The 14,782-nt window shown below is 52.8% G+C and overlaps 2 protein-coding genes across 3 annotated transcripts in view; one reads left to right on the top strand and one right to left on the bottom strand.

Moving 5' to 3' along the window:
• SLC22A18 (solute carrier family 22 member 18) overlaps positions 1-11,577 on the top strand; it is a 59,839-nt gene extending 48,262 nt beyond the window's left edge. Inside the window, exons 8-10 of one of the 2 annotated variants that reach the window (XM_005439132.4) lie at positions 2,272-2,373; positions 6,109-6,229; positions 11,331-11,577. In XM_005439132.4, coding sequence (XP_005439189.4) covers positions 2,272-2,373; positions 6,109-6,229; positions 11,331-11,518 — 411 coding nt within the window. In that variant the 3' untranslated portion in view covers positions 11,519-11,577. The remainder of the gene's footprint in view (positions 1-2,271; positions 2,374-6,108; positions 6,230-11,330) is intronic. The other variant, XM_027805320.2, reaches the window with a different exon arrangement.
• A 1,469-nt stretch (positions 11,578-13,046) lies between these two features.
• PHLDA2 (pleckstrin homology like domain family A member 2) lies at positions 13,047-14,388 on the bottom strand. The gene is made up of 2 exons (XM_005439119.2): positions 13,866-14,388; positions 13,047-13,481 (listed from the first exon to the last, which is right to left on the bottom strand). The coding sequence occupies exon 1, from the start codon at positions 14,296-14,298 to the stop codon at positions 13,900-13,902; it is 399 nt and encodes a 132-aa protein (XP_005439176.1). The 5' UTR covers positions 14,299-14,388; the 3' UTR covers positions 13,047-13,481; positions 13,866-13,899.
• Positions 14,389-14,782: the final 394 nt, after the last annotated feature.

Below are 14,782 nucleotides of genomic sequence, written 5' to 3' on the forward strand. Positions count from 1 at the left end.
AGGGGAGAGCGAGTGACTTGGGCTGACACCCTTGGAAAAAGTCCCATCACTGAGCTGGTTGATTCAGCAGTGGTGCTTTACCTCACACTCGTCTTGCCGCAGTCCAAGGGATGGGGAAGCTGATGCTGAATGCCAGCCTTGGCACAAGAACCGTCCCTCTGCCCCGCTCGCTCTGAGGACAGCCCGGTCTGCCTGTCTCCAGGTCCTGCCTGCTCAGAGCCTGGCTTTGTTGCTTGCACTTAGCTCCTTGCATGTAGTGACAGAGAGAGACATTTTTGGGTATGCCACTCCCACGGCCATCAGACCAGGCTGCTCTGGGACATCGCTGATGATATACCCCAGTGACTCAAGGAAGGGCAGGGACTGGGCTGTGCCTGCATGGTGTATCCCAATTAAATATGCAATTCAAGTCTGGGCAAATTGAGAAACGTTTCCTTTCCTCCAGTGGCTCAGCAAAGCCGAACTGGGTTTTGAGTGATGCCACCGCTGAGTCAAGCCATGCCCTGCAACGGGGCTCAGCCCCCGTCCCATGTGACTCAGCACAGCCCTGGCCAGGCGAGCTGGCAGGAAGGACTGGGAATTTGCAGAAAGTTAATGACATTTCTTCGTTTTAGGAGCCCTCAGCTTGGTGAAGCATTACTCAGCACCTTCTCCACCCACCCACCCCAAGTAGGAGCCGCCAGGGCTGGTATCAGCCTCTTCCTGTGTCCGCAGCAGGGCTTTCGGCCGGGATGACTCAGGTCAGCCCATGCATCATCCCAGCATCACACTGCAGCAGGTCCACCAGTGTCCCTGAGGCCACTTGGCAGGTGACACAACATGGGAGAGACACGCGGGGCCTATGCCACTGTCGCGCAGCAGCCAGGCACACGTGAGCGGAGTTCTCCAACCCTGCCCAAAGGCAGAGACAGGGACGAAAAGGAGGCGAGAAAAGCGTTTGCTGGGAACCAAAATGTCTGCTCAGCACGATGTGCCCTCATGTCAAAAACTGCTTGTGCTCTGAAGCAAAGTGAGGGGTCAAATTTTGATGGTTTCCATTAAGTTCTAGCTTGTTGGAAATATATTCAGTTTGTAGCTACTGTTCTTTATGTCAACTTTATTTCCACTCTATTACTATTTGCCTTTTGCTCTTTTGTAAATTTTAGTACCTAAATTGCTTCTTCTGGACTGCTTGTCATAGTTTAATGTTTCCTTTCTTTTTAGTAACTTACTTTCTTATTTTGCACTCATTTCCTTTCAGTTGAGTTTGGGTTTCACCCTTAGGACTAACACAGAAGGTTGACCGTGGGGTAGCATCATTCCAGGTCCAAGCAGAGACCAACATTTTCTCCAGGATGGACTGCCATTGAAACAAAGCCATCCTGCCAAACAAAGCATTTTGAACTAGAGCTCTTCTTTCAAGTCGCAGGGGTTTTTGCTTGGATCAAACAAAACCTTTCCAGGCAGAGAAAACTCAGTAGATTCCTATCTGTCCCTCCCCTGAAATGCAGTCTGTCAGGCTTTGTCTTCGCAGTGATCTCTTCCAGCCTCTGTCCTCTCAAGTCCACTTGGGCCAGCATCACCTGAAGTGTGGGCGATGCTGAACAGAGAAATAAAAAGAGGGAATCTTTGCTCTGCAAAAAAAGCCAAATGCTTCCTCCAATTTACATTTTTTTGTTGCTCCTCTTTCACTCCCCCTCTCCCTCAGCTTTTATTTAAAATCTGTAAAACCAGTTCCCAGTCTCTCATGTCTGTGCATACTGCTAGGACGGGGTATTAGCATCTCCGTCATACTTTTTTCCTGCCTAAAAATGATGAACCACCCAATTGTATATTTATAGTTTAAAATAATGGCAAGAGACAGTATAGGAAAGGAGGCATTTCCTCCTCTGCATATAAATGTACAGTTTGTCTTTAGAAGGACTTGTCAAGAATAAAGACCTTAGTATCTAACAAAACAGTCATGATTTAGTTAGAAAAATTAATCTGTATCTGCAAGTGTCTTTAGAAAGTTTCAGTCACCGCTGGTCGGTAAGCAATGATGGTAAACTGAGGTGTGCACCCTGAGTAAAGACTTCCAGCTGCAGGATGGATCTATCCCTAGGATGCAAAATGCTAAAAACCATGAAACACCTTCACTGTGACAGCGAAGTCCCTTCTTCTTGAGAAAAAAGCAAGGGAATAACCCATTTGCTGCCTTTTATTTGCTTGAAGCATTGTAGCAGTTCTCTTTTCAGTTTGTTTGAATTGTTATAAACTGGGCTTAATGCTGCTTGTGTGCTGCTTTCCCAGGTTGTCCAGTGTCTGATCATTGGAAAACTCACTAATCACTGCACGGAGATGACCCTGCTCAGGCTCAGCATCTTCATCTTTGCTGGCGTGGGCTTAGGCATGGTAAGACTTGGCATGAAATCATCTGTGGTGCCTTTTAATAATGCAGTGGCATAAGGTCCGTGAGACCTGGCTGCAAGCTCTGTCCCTTGAGATGCCACTGCTGGCTTTGCTGGGTGGTCCTCAGGGGGGATTATCAGCTCTCCTGGGCCTCTGCGTGAACAGAGCCACACTCAGAGTAAGCACTGCACCAAATAACGATAAAGACCTGCATGATTAATAGTTATGGGGATTTAAAAAAGCATTAATCTCGCACAGAAACTCGTAAGTCCCTCCTGAGTCACTAGCTTTGCATAGAAATCCTGCCCTCAGTCTTGTCAGCGACTGCATTTCCTGAGCTACCCAGAAAGTAAATGAAGATTATGGGGTGGGAAACCATTGTGGTTGTACACTGCAGCGAGACGGGGGAGGCTGTGTGCCTTTCTTCTGGGGCATTACTTTTGCCTAATTTCCCCAAGCTGAGAGTGTTTGGGGAAGGAGGTAACAAGGCAATAATTTTGTTCCTCCGTTTTCGGATGAGCGATGTTACCTGTCGCTGGTTGTGACTGCATGGGCGACAGCTGATGCCAATCTCAAACGGTAATTGGAAGGCAGAGTTGGTGTAGGCAGCTCTGTCGGTGATCGTGTTTGCTTGGATAAGCCATGTTCAGGGAACTGATAGCTCAGACCACGGGGACAGAGGAAGGCTGTTCACCAGTCCCCATCAGTGAGCTGGGCCCAAAGGATGGTTGAGGTGTGTCAGCCTTCCAACATTCCCTGCCGTATTTGGCCTCGAGCCTTGCTGCTGGGGTGCTGGTGCTCCCGCCAGTGCGGGTAGGATGGGTGCCGTTCCCACAAATGCACCACAGGGTATTGAGGCTCATGGTTCCCAGCTACACGGATGAGATGAGGCACCTACACACCTTGGCTGATCTGCAGCCAAATTGCAGGTCTGAGGTGAGGCTGGGATGGGAAGATGGATGCAGGCAAAGTGTTGGCTCTGCAGATGGAGCGCCGTCCCCCTCGCTGGGATTTCAGGGCTCATAGAAACACTACCGGGTGGCAGGATGCTCGGGAAGGGTCCCTCCCAGCTGGTGTCTCGTGGTTTTGGCTGGCGTCGATGTGCCCCTTAGCGTGGGACATCTGCACAGGACCTGGTGTTCCCGAGTGTGGCCCAGGAAGGGCTTTGAAGGTCTCGCCACTGTTTCTTGGTCATGGGTGGGAGTGATTAGGTAGGACCAAGGCAGGTCTGGCCCATCTGCAGACCTGAGCACCCCCAGCCAGGTGCAGGGCCAGGTGCTACTGGGACCAGCTCCCCATGCCAAAGCCCAGTCCCACGGGAATCAGGCAGAGAAGCAACATGGAGTAAATGGCTTTTGTGTGCTGAGGACTCACCGAGAGGGAAGGCTGGAGGCTGCTGGTGGTAGGAGAGAAAGCCTCGAAGAAAGTGGAGGGGTACATGGGGCTGCACGGCTTGCAGCGGCTAATGACCCAGTGTGGGGAGGCTCACATCGGCTGCAAGGGGGGGGGGCCAGGAAGGGAAATCATTTCAGGTTGGTAATTACATCAAGCCCAGAGGGCTGTGGACATCCTGACAGCACGGGCTGGGGGACAAGGGTCAGCAATGACTTCCCATGAGAACTATTCATAGGCAAATGCAGCTGCGATCCCCTTCGCTGGGGACGCCTTATTAAAAAGCACTCTTTCTGAGCGGCTGCCGAGAAAACATCCGTTTCTGGGATGGCTTTCATTCTTGGTGGGGATGAGTGCCATCACAGCGGCAGGCCTCATATGCAGAGATTAACGCGTGAAGCCTTTAATCCTGCACAGCCGCCAGTGGAGAAGCATCCTGCCTGCTGTGCCCTTGCTGCATGTGGCCTCCAAACGAAGCAGATCCCCTCCCGAAAAGGTGGAAGCAAGGGGAAAGCCAAGCTGATAATGAAAGACGCTCTGAAACTCATCTTTGTAAGACCGGGAGGTGGGCTGAGGCATTTTTGGAAGGCTGGCACCAGTGTCAGCAGACAGACAGATAGCAGTGCAGCTGGGAAGAGGCTGCAGGACGTTCCCAGCGATCAGCAACTGGAGAAGGGAAGGGGTGGGCTGGGAGCTTGGCAGTAACACCTGAAAAAGGAGAGGAGGGGAGAGCCGGTGTCTGATCTGCAGATGCAAGCCGGGAGCACGTGGGCTGGGGTGTAGGAGGGCTTGGCGGTTGCGACAGGGAAGTTTTTCCCTTTGTCTGAAGGCGCAGCCGTGCCTTGTCCTGCCTCGCTGCCTGTGTTTCCCAGGCGTTTGCTTTTTGAGCCTGTCTGCTGAAACTCCTGGTTCTGTCTCCCTCACCTGAAAAATGCCTTCAGATCTGCTCAGGTCAAAAAGGCTGCTACCTGCCCAGCAGCTGAGGAGCAGGGCTCTGCCTGGCACGGCCCTTCCCGAGTCCCAGGGCAGCGAGGAGTCCCTGGTTTTACGGGAGACACAGAAGTGGCTCTGCTCTTTTCTGCCCACTTGCCTTCAGCCCATGGGGGAATTCATAAAAAGCAGTGGGGGGGCGGGGGGTAAAGCTGTTTTTTCCTATGAGCTCTGCAGTGTTGTCCTGCAATGACATTTGTCCTAGCAAAGAATTATTCTCTCTCCAGCTAAGTGTTTTATGTACCAAATACCTGTTCCTCTATCCTTGTTCTCTGGATCCTTAATCACAAGTGCCTAGATCTTAACCAAAATGTAGGCAAAGAGCCCCTCCGAGGGAGAAACCTGGCTGTGACTCTAGGGGGGAACTAGGAATAAACCTCAGTATTTCCAAGTCATTAGTGAGCAATGTCTCTGGGCTTCTCCATCTTCTGTAGCTGAGAGGCAGGGACCAGATCTTAGGAGAGGAGAGCTCCAGAGAATGAAACTTCTGGCTAAACCAGTGACAGAAATGTTCTCCAGCCACAATAACACACCTTGAGCCACGGGTGAAGGCAGGAGACTTGCAAGAAGGGGGAATTTCCTTTCCGTGCCCCAGAGAAATCCATTCATTTGACCAGCGGGGCTTGTGAATGAGCTGAGAGCTGCTCTAGCCCCACGGCTTAGGGAGCCTCACAGCTTTTGTTTCAGTATTAAACAGCTGGAGGGATGTCTCCACTAAGAATATGTGCAATAACAAAATCATTACTCTCCCTAATTATGCTCGCTAATGTGCACTTACGGCCAGGAGACCTATTCCAGATTACTGAATTCAGTGAATTTATTAGCAGCAGAACAGGATTAGAAATCCCAAAGGTACGGCATTACATAATGCACCACGCTCATTTATTTTGACAAGCTCGGTTTAGTTTTAATTATTTATGATAATGAGCTGAAATGCCTTCTCTAGGCTGTTTTGTATAAGTAATGGAGGCTTCCTGAAGTACACCACATGCATCTGCTGTTCAATGTTTCCTTGGGAGTTGGACAAGAGACAGAAGGTGGGGGGAAGGGTACAGGGACGTCACTAATTCCCAGATGCTAAAAATACCCACAGCAGTGCCAGAGAAACGTGCTGCCAGATTATAGGGTATCATTTGCTACTTGCTCCGCGTGCTCGGAATAATTCACTGCAGACAAATGGTGGGCTATGAAAAACCCTGCAATGGCCAAAGCCACACCATCAGGTACTGGTTCTGGCTCCCACAATTTACCTAAGTCATGAGTTTGACTCGTGATGTTTTTCTAGGTTGTCTCTTGCCACAAAGTCACCACTTGTGCTCTGTAATGATCCATGGTCCCTTGTGTCCTGTCCCTTAGGCCCTGATGAGGACCGTGTGGCACTACTGCATTGTTGCAGTGCCAATGGTGTTCGCCTTCAGCATACTGGGCACCATCACCGACAGCATCCTCACCAAGGCCGTCCCCTCCTCCGACACTGGTAAGACTCATCAAAATAGAGCAGACTAGTCTTTTCTCATTTTTGAGTCTGTCAGGTGGTCCCCAGCTCACGCCACCACTATCAAGCGCCGGGGCATGTTCATGGCAAGCACCCAATTAATTCCCCAGCGGATCAGGCTTGGCAGTTGGGTGTCAGCAGAGCAGGCGAGTGGGGACCAGTGGTGCTAATACACAATGAGCTTGAAAAACACTGAGCAAGCATCCCACAACCCGGTGCTCCTGGTCCTGTGCCGCCTGCTGACATCTGTAGTGGTGGGCACAGTAAGGGAAGGCGCTCCCAAACTCTCCTTTCCATGGAAAGCCAAGGTACGTTAAAAAAAAAAAAAAAAGCTGCTTTTCCATTGTGGCAGTGACTGAGAGGGCTGAGAGAGCTCGTTCACACCTTTTAACTTGGGGCATCTCAGGAGGGTATTCTGGATCATCCTTTGGAAACATGCTTTGCCTGATGCAGTAATTGCCCCCCTCTCCACATTTTAGCCATGTTTCAGTCAAAGAGTTACTACATTTCTCTGAACAAGGCGGCTGAAATGCAGTGGTGGTCATGCAGAACCTTGTACCTGGGGTTTTAGTTCTGTCAGTGAAGGAAATATGCCTACTTTATTGTCACGGGAGCCTTGCTGGATTTGTCCCGGGATGGAGTTGGGTTAACCTGGTTTGGTGTCTTTTGTGCAAGCTCCTTCAGGGTTTGCTCCCACAGCTGCATTCACTAGGTAACCGAGAGCCTCTCTGCTTTAGCTGAGCCCTTCTGGGATGCCAGCCTGCACCCTTCATCTTCCCTGAGCTCTCTGAGCAGACAGACACCTCTGCACAGACCCTACCGAGAATGGGAGTTACAGTTTGCACAGCCCATTAGTGAAGTTTATAAAGAACTTTTGAGATGCTTCTGGATGAAGAGCTTTTCTAAATGTCACTTCAGTAGTTTATTTGTAGAGGCTGACCACTGCATCTCCTACAAATGCTGGGAGCCTGTGATCTCTAAGTGCAACACTTTTACCTGGGAGGACCACTTAGTTCCTGGGGAGGCGAGGACTGGGGATGTCTCAGCCCCTCTGCTCGGCCAGGAAGAAAATCTGCTGTTTCATGAGTTGGAGCAATGTTCATGCAAGGAGGGAGAGCTGGGGGGGAAGGGCACCAAGCATCTTTGGGATGTACAGCCAAGCTGGAATTCATCCAGGCTCTTCTCAAAGGGGCTTTGTGAGGAAAACCAGAGCATTGCTTGGCTTTCAAAGCCCGGAGGCAAGCTTCGGTCAGCGAGGAAAATGGGTTTAGTTGCCTCACCCTGCTCCCTGCTTGTGTATCTTGTTAGGTCAGCCCGCGCCTTGCTGGGATGGATGGTCTCTACATGGCAGGGCAGGACAGGACGAAGGCAGCCCGTCGGGTGGTGCAGGTGGTCAGGTGGGGGCCATAGGACACTGGGGGAGGCACGGGCTGCCTGGGGCTTTCCGCCCATCCGCCCTGGGTTGGTGCCATGCCGAGTGCTACTACAAATTGCAGAGTTATGACTGGCTTGAAACTGGGCATGTTGAGGAGGGATGCTGCTGGCACAGAAGATCGTGGCACTGGGGGAAAACCTTGTCTCTGCTTCTCCTCCCTGGCCCTCACTTTTCAAACCATGCTTTCTCCTTGCAGTGTTTCCAAGGGAAAAGGCATCTGATGGTTTTGTGCTTGTTTTGGACATACCCAAGCAGAGGCTGGGGCGAAGGCAGGAATGCCTGACGCAGCAGAGCCAGCGAGCTGCCTCTCGGCAGCAGCTGCAGCAGTGACGGCGTGGGTGTCTCGCAGAGAAATGTGGCTATTAAAATGCCTGCCATCCCTCTCTGGCCGTGGGTGGCACCCTGCAGCGGCTGCTCCACCCGTACAGCAGCTAAAGGGCTGCTCCTTCCTGCGTGAGCCCAAGACTGGCTCTGCAAAGTGAGCATTTCGGTGGTGTGTTAGAAATTCCCACCTTTCTAAGAACATGGAAATCTGGCTTTATGAAAAAGCCTCACTGTCGCTGTGTCGGATAACCAGAGCGCTTGCTGAAACAACTTTTAGTTAATGCAAGAAAATCAGACATTGAGAATTTCCCTTTGGAAACCTCACTTTTGAGCCTTGCTGTTCTTTCCTGATATTTTTGCCAGCCTGGAGCCGCTAGAGCCCGTGGAGGTTTTTCTTTGGGCCAGGGAGAGGCTATCTGAGCAGCTGGAGTTTGGGCTGAGCTCGGGTGTCCATCTCATCCCTGGGCTGGAACAGATGGGGCGTTGCAGGAGGATAACCTGTCCGCCCTCGCTAGACACTGAGTCACCCATCCTTGCCTTTTAAATAGGTGCCTCGGAAAGGGAGCAGTGGGACGGAGGATGGCACCATCCCTTCACCCGCTGTCCTGCTTTCAGGACTGATCCAAGGTCACTTTCTACCGAGGCTGATGAGTTTGCCACTTGTTCTTTGCTTATGGCTGGGGCTTTGCACTGAAGCAAAGATAGCGGAAATGATTTAACTTGTTTCCCTTTGATATTTTTTTCTTCCCTCTCCTCATCTTCAAAGGCAGGAAGGGAAAATTCTGCCCTACGTGCATGTGCTGTCCAGCTGGGCGTGCGAGCTGGTGGGAGGGCAGCCCCAAGCCCAGGGGGACTTGCATCCGCACAAGCACTCCTTCAGTCCCTCCCTGAGAATGGAGGTCTTGTTTCTGCGCAGACCCCCTTACCCATGGGGGAGGGAAAGAGGGAGGAAGCCCAGCAGAGCCTGCCTGCTTAACGGGCCCACATTGCATGACTTTATTTGCACATCAGATGCAAAACCTTAGGAGGAGGGCTTGCAGCCAAGCAGGGTTTGGTGCATTGAACCCCTCAGCTTTGCTTGGGCTTTGCTGGTTTGGAGGTGGCTGCTGACAGCAATGACCTAATCATTAAATCAGGCCCCACGTTGCCCTGGGCGTGTGGCTGATCTGGGCCAGCAAAGTCATCTGAGCGAGGCAACAGGATGTGAGCTGGAAATGAGGGCAAGCCAGGGCACCCGGCACTGCGGAGGGTGGGAGGAGGGATGGAGCCGCCTGGCTTGGGGAGCCGCCAGCACTGAAACCTGCAGGAGGAGAGGAGTGCTGGAGCAGGAGGGGAGGATGGGCTTCTGGCTGGGATGGGTCATGCCAGCTATGGGAAAAAGGGGGAAAAAGCTGGGGAGGGTGAAAAAAGGGCAGGGAAGGCGCGGAAAGTGGGATCGCCGTGATGAAGGTGAGTGTGTGTGTTGGCAGAGCTGCACAAAGCAATGCAGGGATTTTTCTGCTGACATGGTGACTTGTCCCAGTTAAAGGTCTTGCCTTAAACGAGATCCGTCACATGCGCAGCTTTGCAACAGAGTAGGGCCACGCTGCAGAGCTGAGATTTACAATGTCCCAAAGCTCGAGGGTGTCTGACACGAGGGATCTAATTTAAGCCCATTAAACAGAAATTATCTTTCTCAGCAACGTGTTGGAGAAGTGCAGAGGGAGAGCCCAGCCTTTTAAGAGGATGGATTTCTGCTCCAGAAAAAAAAAAAAAAAAAAAAGGAAAGAAGAAAAGTGCCTTCTCAATCATAAGAGCCAGTTTGGCAATTGTATGTAGTAATTAGTTTAATTCAAATACCTAGAGGGAAAAAAATAATTGCAAAACCTGCCCAGAAAGTTTGGTGGTTGTGGGATGGTTCCCATTGGCAAAGGGTCAAGACAAGGTCCCACCCATTGCCTTTGTGTTCCCATGCGCGGGAGGAGCGCTCGGCAGCGCTTCCCGGGAGATTTCCCTCTCCACATGGCTACACCCTTGGCTTGGGCTCATTGCACAAGTATTTTAAGCATGCTGATAAAAACCCAGCAGTCACTGGCCGGCATTAGGTGAACACCTGATGCCTCTTCTCTCTTGGAACCAGGGATCATTTCCCCGTGGCTACCCACGTTAAATATCGCACTCAGCTCCACATCTACTTACCTGTGGGATGGCATCCTTCTCATCCTTCCCAGACACTGCTGGCCTTGTGCAGCAATGATGCTTCAACACATATCTTGGTGGAAAACATGCCAACAGCCCAAATAATTCTGCTGATACTAAAAAATTAATAATTGCAAACATCATTTCAGAACAAGGCACAAGTTCCTTGCACATGCTGCCAGCTTTGCCCTTCCTCCCAGTGTTGGGGGCTAATGATTTTCTGGACAGCCAGGTATTTTCTGCTTCTCTGAGCGTGATAGCTGTCTTGCACAAGGACTGCAGGACAAAGTGTGCACCGGGTGCATGGGGCCCAACTTTGTGTCCCATGGAATGTCCTGGTCATCCACCTGCACGTGGAAAAAACCTGCCTTTGCCAAACTGGAGGTGCTTCCCCATCTGCTGGGTTCCTGTTAACAATGCAAATGGAAGAGCTGCTGGAGGGGGAACCGGCCTAGCCAGGCAAAGGGCTCGCATTTCCATCCAAATTGAAATATCCGTTCTTTTTGCAAAGGGGGTGGGGGAGTATCTCAAGGGGGTTCAGTCTTCTTCTGTGGTTTTATTTATTTATGCTTAAAGACGTAGTTAGACCTAAGCCTCTCACTTGTGCTAAGCCCTCAAGAGCTGTTCCTCTGTCCCACACGAAAGAAGAAATGGCAGGAGCAGCTTGGGTGGAACAGGACCCTCTTGGGTAATTATGACGTTGGAAGCATGTGTGTGATTTGCTTGGAAGTCTCACACACGACTGTAGAATTTACCTCTTCATCCCTAACCCCATGCAGTAGGTACAGCACTGCTGGGTGCAGTGTTCAGAAGCACCTTCTCGGGCCAGAGGCATCCTTGGACCCTGGTGAAGGCAGTGGTGAGCACCAGCTTGCCTTTTGGGCAGCGTTGTGGGAGTCGGGGCTGCTCACTAAAGAGCTGAGCTGGCTCGTGGTGGAAACTAGTCCCCATGCCTCCAGGAGTCCTTAGCCTTAACAAGCCCTAACTGAACCTCTATAAATTAATGCAAGAGATTATTTGAAGTGATTTGCTACTACTTCGGGGGAACCTCATCAGGAACAAAGGGGATCCCACACACCCTTCTCCACTTTTCCATCCCAGGACTTGTTCTTACCCTGATGTCTCTGTATCTGCCATCTCTCCTAGGTGCCATGCTTGGGATTTGTGCCTCGGTGCAGCCCTTGACACGGACGGTGGGCCCAACCATCGGTGGAATTTTATACAAACAATTTGGAGTCTCCTCCTTTGGCTATTTACAGCTAATTGTCAATATTGGTTTGTTTGTTTACCTTTTAAAGAGTAAAATCCCACTGAGAGAGATGAAAACCCAGTAATTCAGTTGCAAGAAAGTAACCCCCTTTCTCCATCAAAATAAAAATCTTCTTGAATTTGATTTTTTAAATTTATATTTATATATCTAGAGTAAAGGACCAGGTCCATTTGCAAAGGCCTTGGAGCCATGCTGGAGCAACTGGAGGCTGCAGGACCCCAGGAGCTATGGGCTTCCCACCCCCCCCAGCCCCCCCCCCCACCCCCCCCCCACCCCACCCCCCCCCCCACCCCCCCCCCACCCCACCCCCCCCCCCACCCCCGCAGCGGTGGCTGTGACTGCAGGCAATAGTCAGATCCTCAGCTGTTGTTAGCATTCCTGCTTGAATTCACCGAAACTAAGGGGATTAGGAGCCAGTCTCTCCCCTGCTTTGGCCTTTTGTCCCACAGCTCCCCCACTCCAAATGGTACCACAGAAAATTGGGGTAAAACACAGCTGCTTTTGAGTGTCATTTTGCTGCATTGAATGCATCTCTGGTGTCCTTGTGCTAGAGGGTGATCAAGGCCAAAATTCTGTGGCCGAAGGTTTGCTATATCCACAGCTCTGCCTCTGCATGAGCCTGGCAGATGACAGGGTACAGCAGCATGCGAGGAGGATGCGAAGCCCCGGGGTAGCATGCTGCACTGCCAGTCTCCCTGCTGCTTCCCGAAACAGGGACCAACCCTCCTTCCAGGTTTGGTTGGTTGGGTTTTTTTTTCCCCTGTACTGAGTCTGTCTTGCTTTTACTACAGGCTGCTTGTAATTACATACTTTGTGACTTCCTCTAGTACAAAGTCTCCTGCAGGAATCGCATGGTTTGGGAGGCGGAAGTTACCAAATTTGGAGCGTCAGTGGTAAGCACTTTGCCCTGCTGAGCTCACAGTCCTGACTGCCAGGGCAGATCTTGTGCTGCAGCATTGCTCTCGAGGAAGCCCAGGTTAGTTAGTGATAATTGAGCCTCACAAGATAAAACTTCACTACTCTCATTCAAAAAATTAGCTGCTTTTTTCTCCAAGCTTCTTGGTCCAGGTGCTATATAGGGAGGAAGACCACTTCTGTTCTTCCCAGTTAGCCTTTAGAAATGTAACTGGGTCTAGAGGTGGAGCAAGAGGAGAGAGTGAGGAGTTCAGCTTGCATCGCTGCAGAGCTGAGGAATTCCGTGGAGCGTCAGCACTGTTATTCCAAAAAATCAAGAATCCAGTTCTCTGCCTTAGCACAGCACTAAGCTACGGGGCTGGGGGGAAGGTGGCATTTTATCGTGGGGAGCTCCTGTGCCTTCTGTGTCTTCCATTACTTGATTATGAGGGCAAGTGCTTCAAAAGGAACGCTTATCCAAGCTGTGGTAGGCTTTTCTGTTTCCACCACTGACCAGACCTGGACCTCAACACGCTTTCCCTCCCTGGCTGGAACGCAGATGGGTTATTTGGGCTTTCTCCACCTCCCACCGCCCGGTCCAGAGCACCAAAGAGCCGAGCTTACCCAGCCTTTTTAAGCCACTACACCACTGCCCGCTCCACAAACATGCATCAACAAAAGTTAACTGCAGCCCAGGGTATAGTAATAAAAAGTGAACATTTCAAGTAATTTATTTGGAATGGACATATTAATGCAAAAGCAATATTAAGACCAGTAACTGCTGAAAGACATTCATCAAAATAAATACAAATATAGATACTACAAATAATTTAAATTGTGTTTAACACCACCAGTCAGTGTTGAATCTTCCTTGCCTCTCATAAATAGAAGATAATTGTTCGCAAAGCTGTGCCTCTCAAAACACACAGACGCTTTGCTAGAAGTCCTTTACGAAAGTCTTTGGTTTTTCTTTATACGCATCTCAGGCAAAGCTCAGGGCTCTTTGCTCAGCAGCCTCAACGGGCTTGGAGAAAACCAAGCTGCTTCCAGCTCTCTTCTGCGCTTTCCTTCATTGGTACCCTGTCCCATTCAGTCCAAGACACTTGATCTGGTTTATCATCCAGTGGTATGCTCTACGGGCAGCAAGAGAAAGCAGGTGAGTTACACGGCCGGGACAGCGGGGCAGGAAAAAGGGGGATTTTGAAAGGAGGGGGAGCCTGCAGCATTTATTTTCACAGATACCGTGTTTTTAGCGAAAGCGTAAGGAAAGCGCTGCCAAGTGTCGCTCCCCACCCCCGCCCAGCCGCACCGCCCGGCGCCCTGCGTCAGCCCGGCTCCCACCCGGGATTCCCGGCGGTGCGTCGGGGGGGGGCGACCCGCAGCAGCCGCTGAGCACGGCCCGGCCCGGGGCACGGCAACGGCAGCACCGGGGCGAGCGGGGGCGGCGGGGGGCCCGGCGGGCACGGGGCGCAGCGGGACCCCCGGGCGGCGCGGGGAGCAGTGACCGGGGGGCTCACCTGAGGCCGGGCGGCCGGGGCGGGGGGCGGCGGTTCAGGGCGCCCGGGCCAGCCGCCGCTCCTGGGCGCCCGCCGCCTGCTCCATCTCCTGTCGGCTCTTGAAGTCCTGGATGGCCCGCTTGTTCTGGAAGTCGATGAGGGCCATGGTGATGGAAGCGTTCCAGCAGCTCTGGTCCGGGCACCGAAAGTCAATCTCCTTGCGGTCCTTGGTGACGATGGTGAAGTAGATGTACTTGCCCGTGCGCTCCACGCAGTCCACCTTGAGGATGGAGCCGAAGCCCAGCTCCTTGCCCTTGGCCCGCTTGTGCCCGTCGGGGAAGAGGCTGAGGCTGTCCTTGGTCAGCACCACCAGCTTCTTCTTCCACAGCTGGAAAAGGCTGTCGCTCCGCTTCTCCAGCTCGCCCTCGCGGATCACCTCGGCTTGCATCTTCATCCTCCCTCCGCGGCGGCCCCGGCTGCGGCTGCGGCCCCGGCTCCGGCTCGGGCGGCGATGACCGAGCCTCGCCGCGACGGGAACAATTTATTGCAATGAATCAGCGCCGGGCGCCTTCCGGTGCCTCCCCCGGGGAGCCCGGCCCGCCGCCCCCCGCCGCCCCGCCTCCCGCCCGCCCCCCGGGCCGCGCTCCCCGCCCGCCGGCGCCGGGTGCTGGCGGGGGTCCCCCGGCGGCAAAGGGGGGTGCCGGTGCCGCCCCCCCGGGCGGGCGGCGTGGCCGTGGGGCGGTGGGTGCCTCCCCGAGGGCCCCGCCGCTGCTGCCGCCGTGGGCGGGGGGGACGGCAGCCACCCCGCGGGGGGACCCCGATCCCGCGGCCCCCTCCCCAGCCGCCCCGTGTGTTCCCTCCGCCCAGCCGGGATGACCCCCCCGCGGGGATGGGGCCGCTGTGACCCGCCGCACCGCCCCCCCCCCCCGAGCAGCTCC

The sequence above is a fragment of the Falco cherrug genome, chromosome 10 (assembly GCF_023634085.1).
Source record: "Falco cherrug isolate bFalChe1 chromosome 10, bFalChe1.pri, whole genome shotgun sequence".
NCBI classification, from domain to species: domain Eukaryota; kingdom Metazoa; phylum Chordata; class Aves; order Falconiformes; family Falconidae; genus Falco; species Falco cherrug.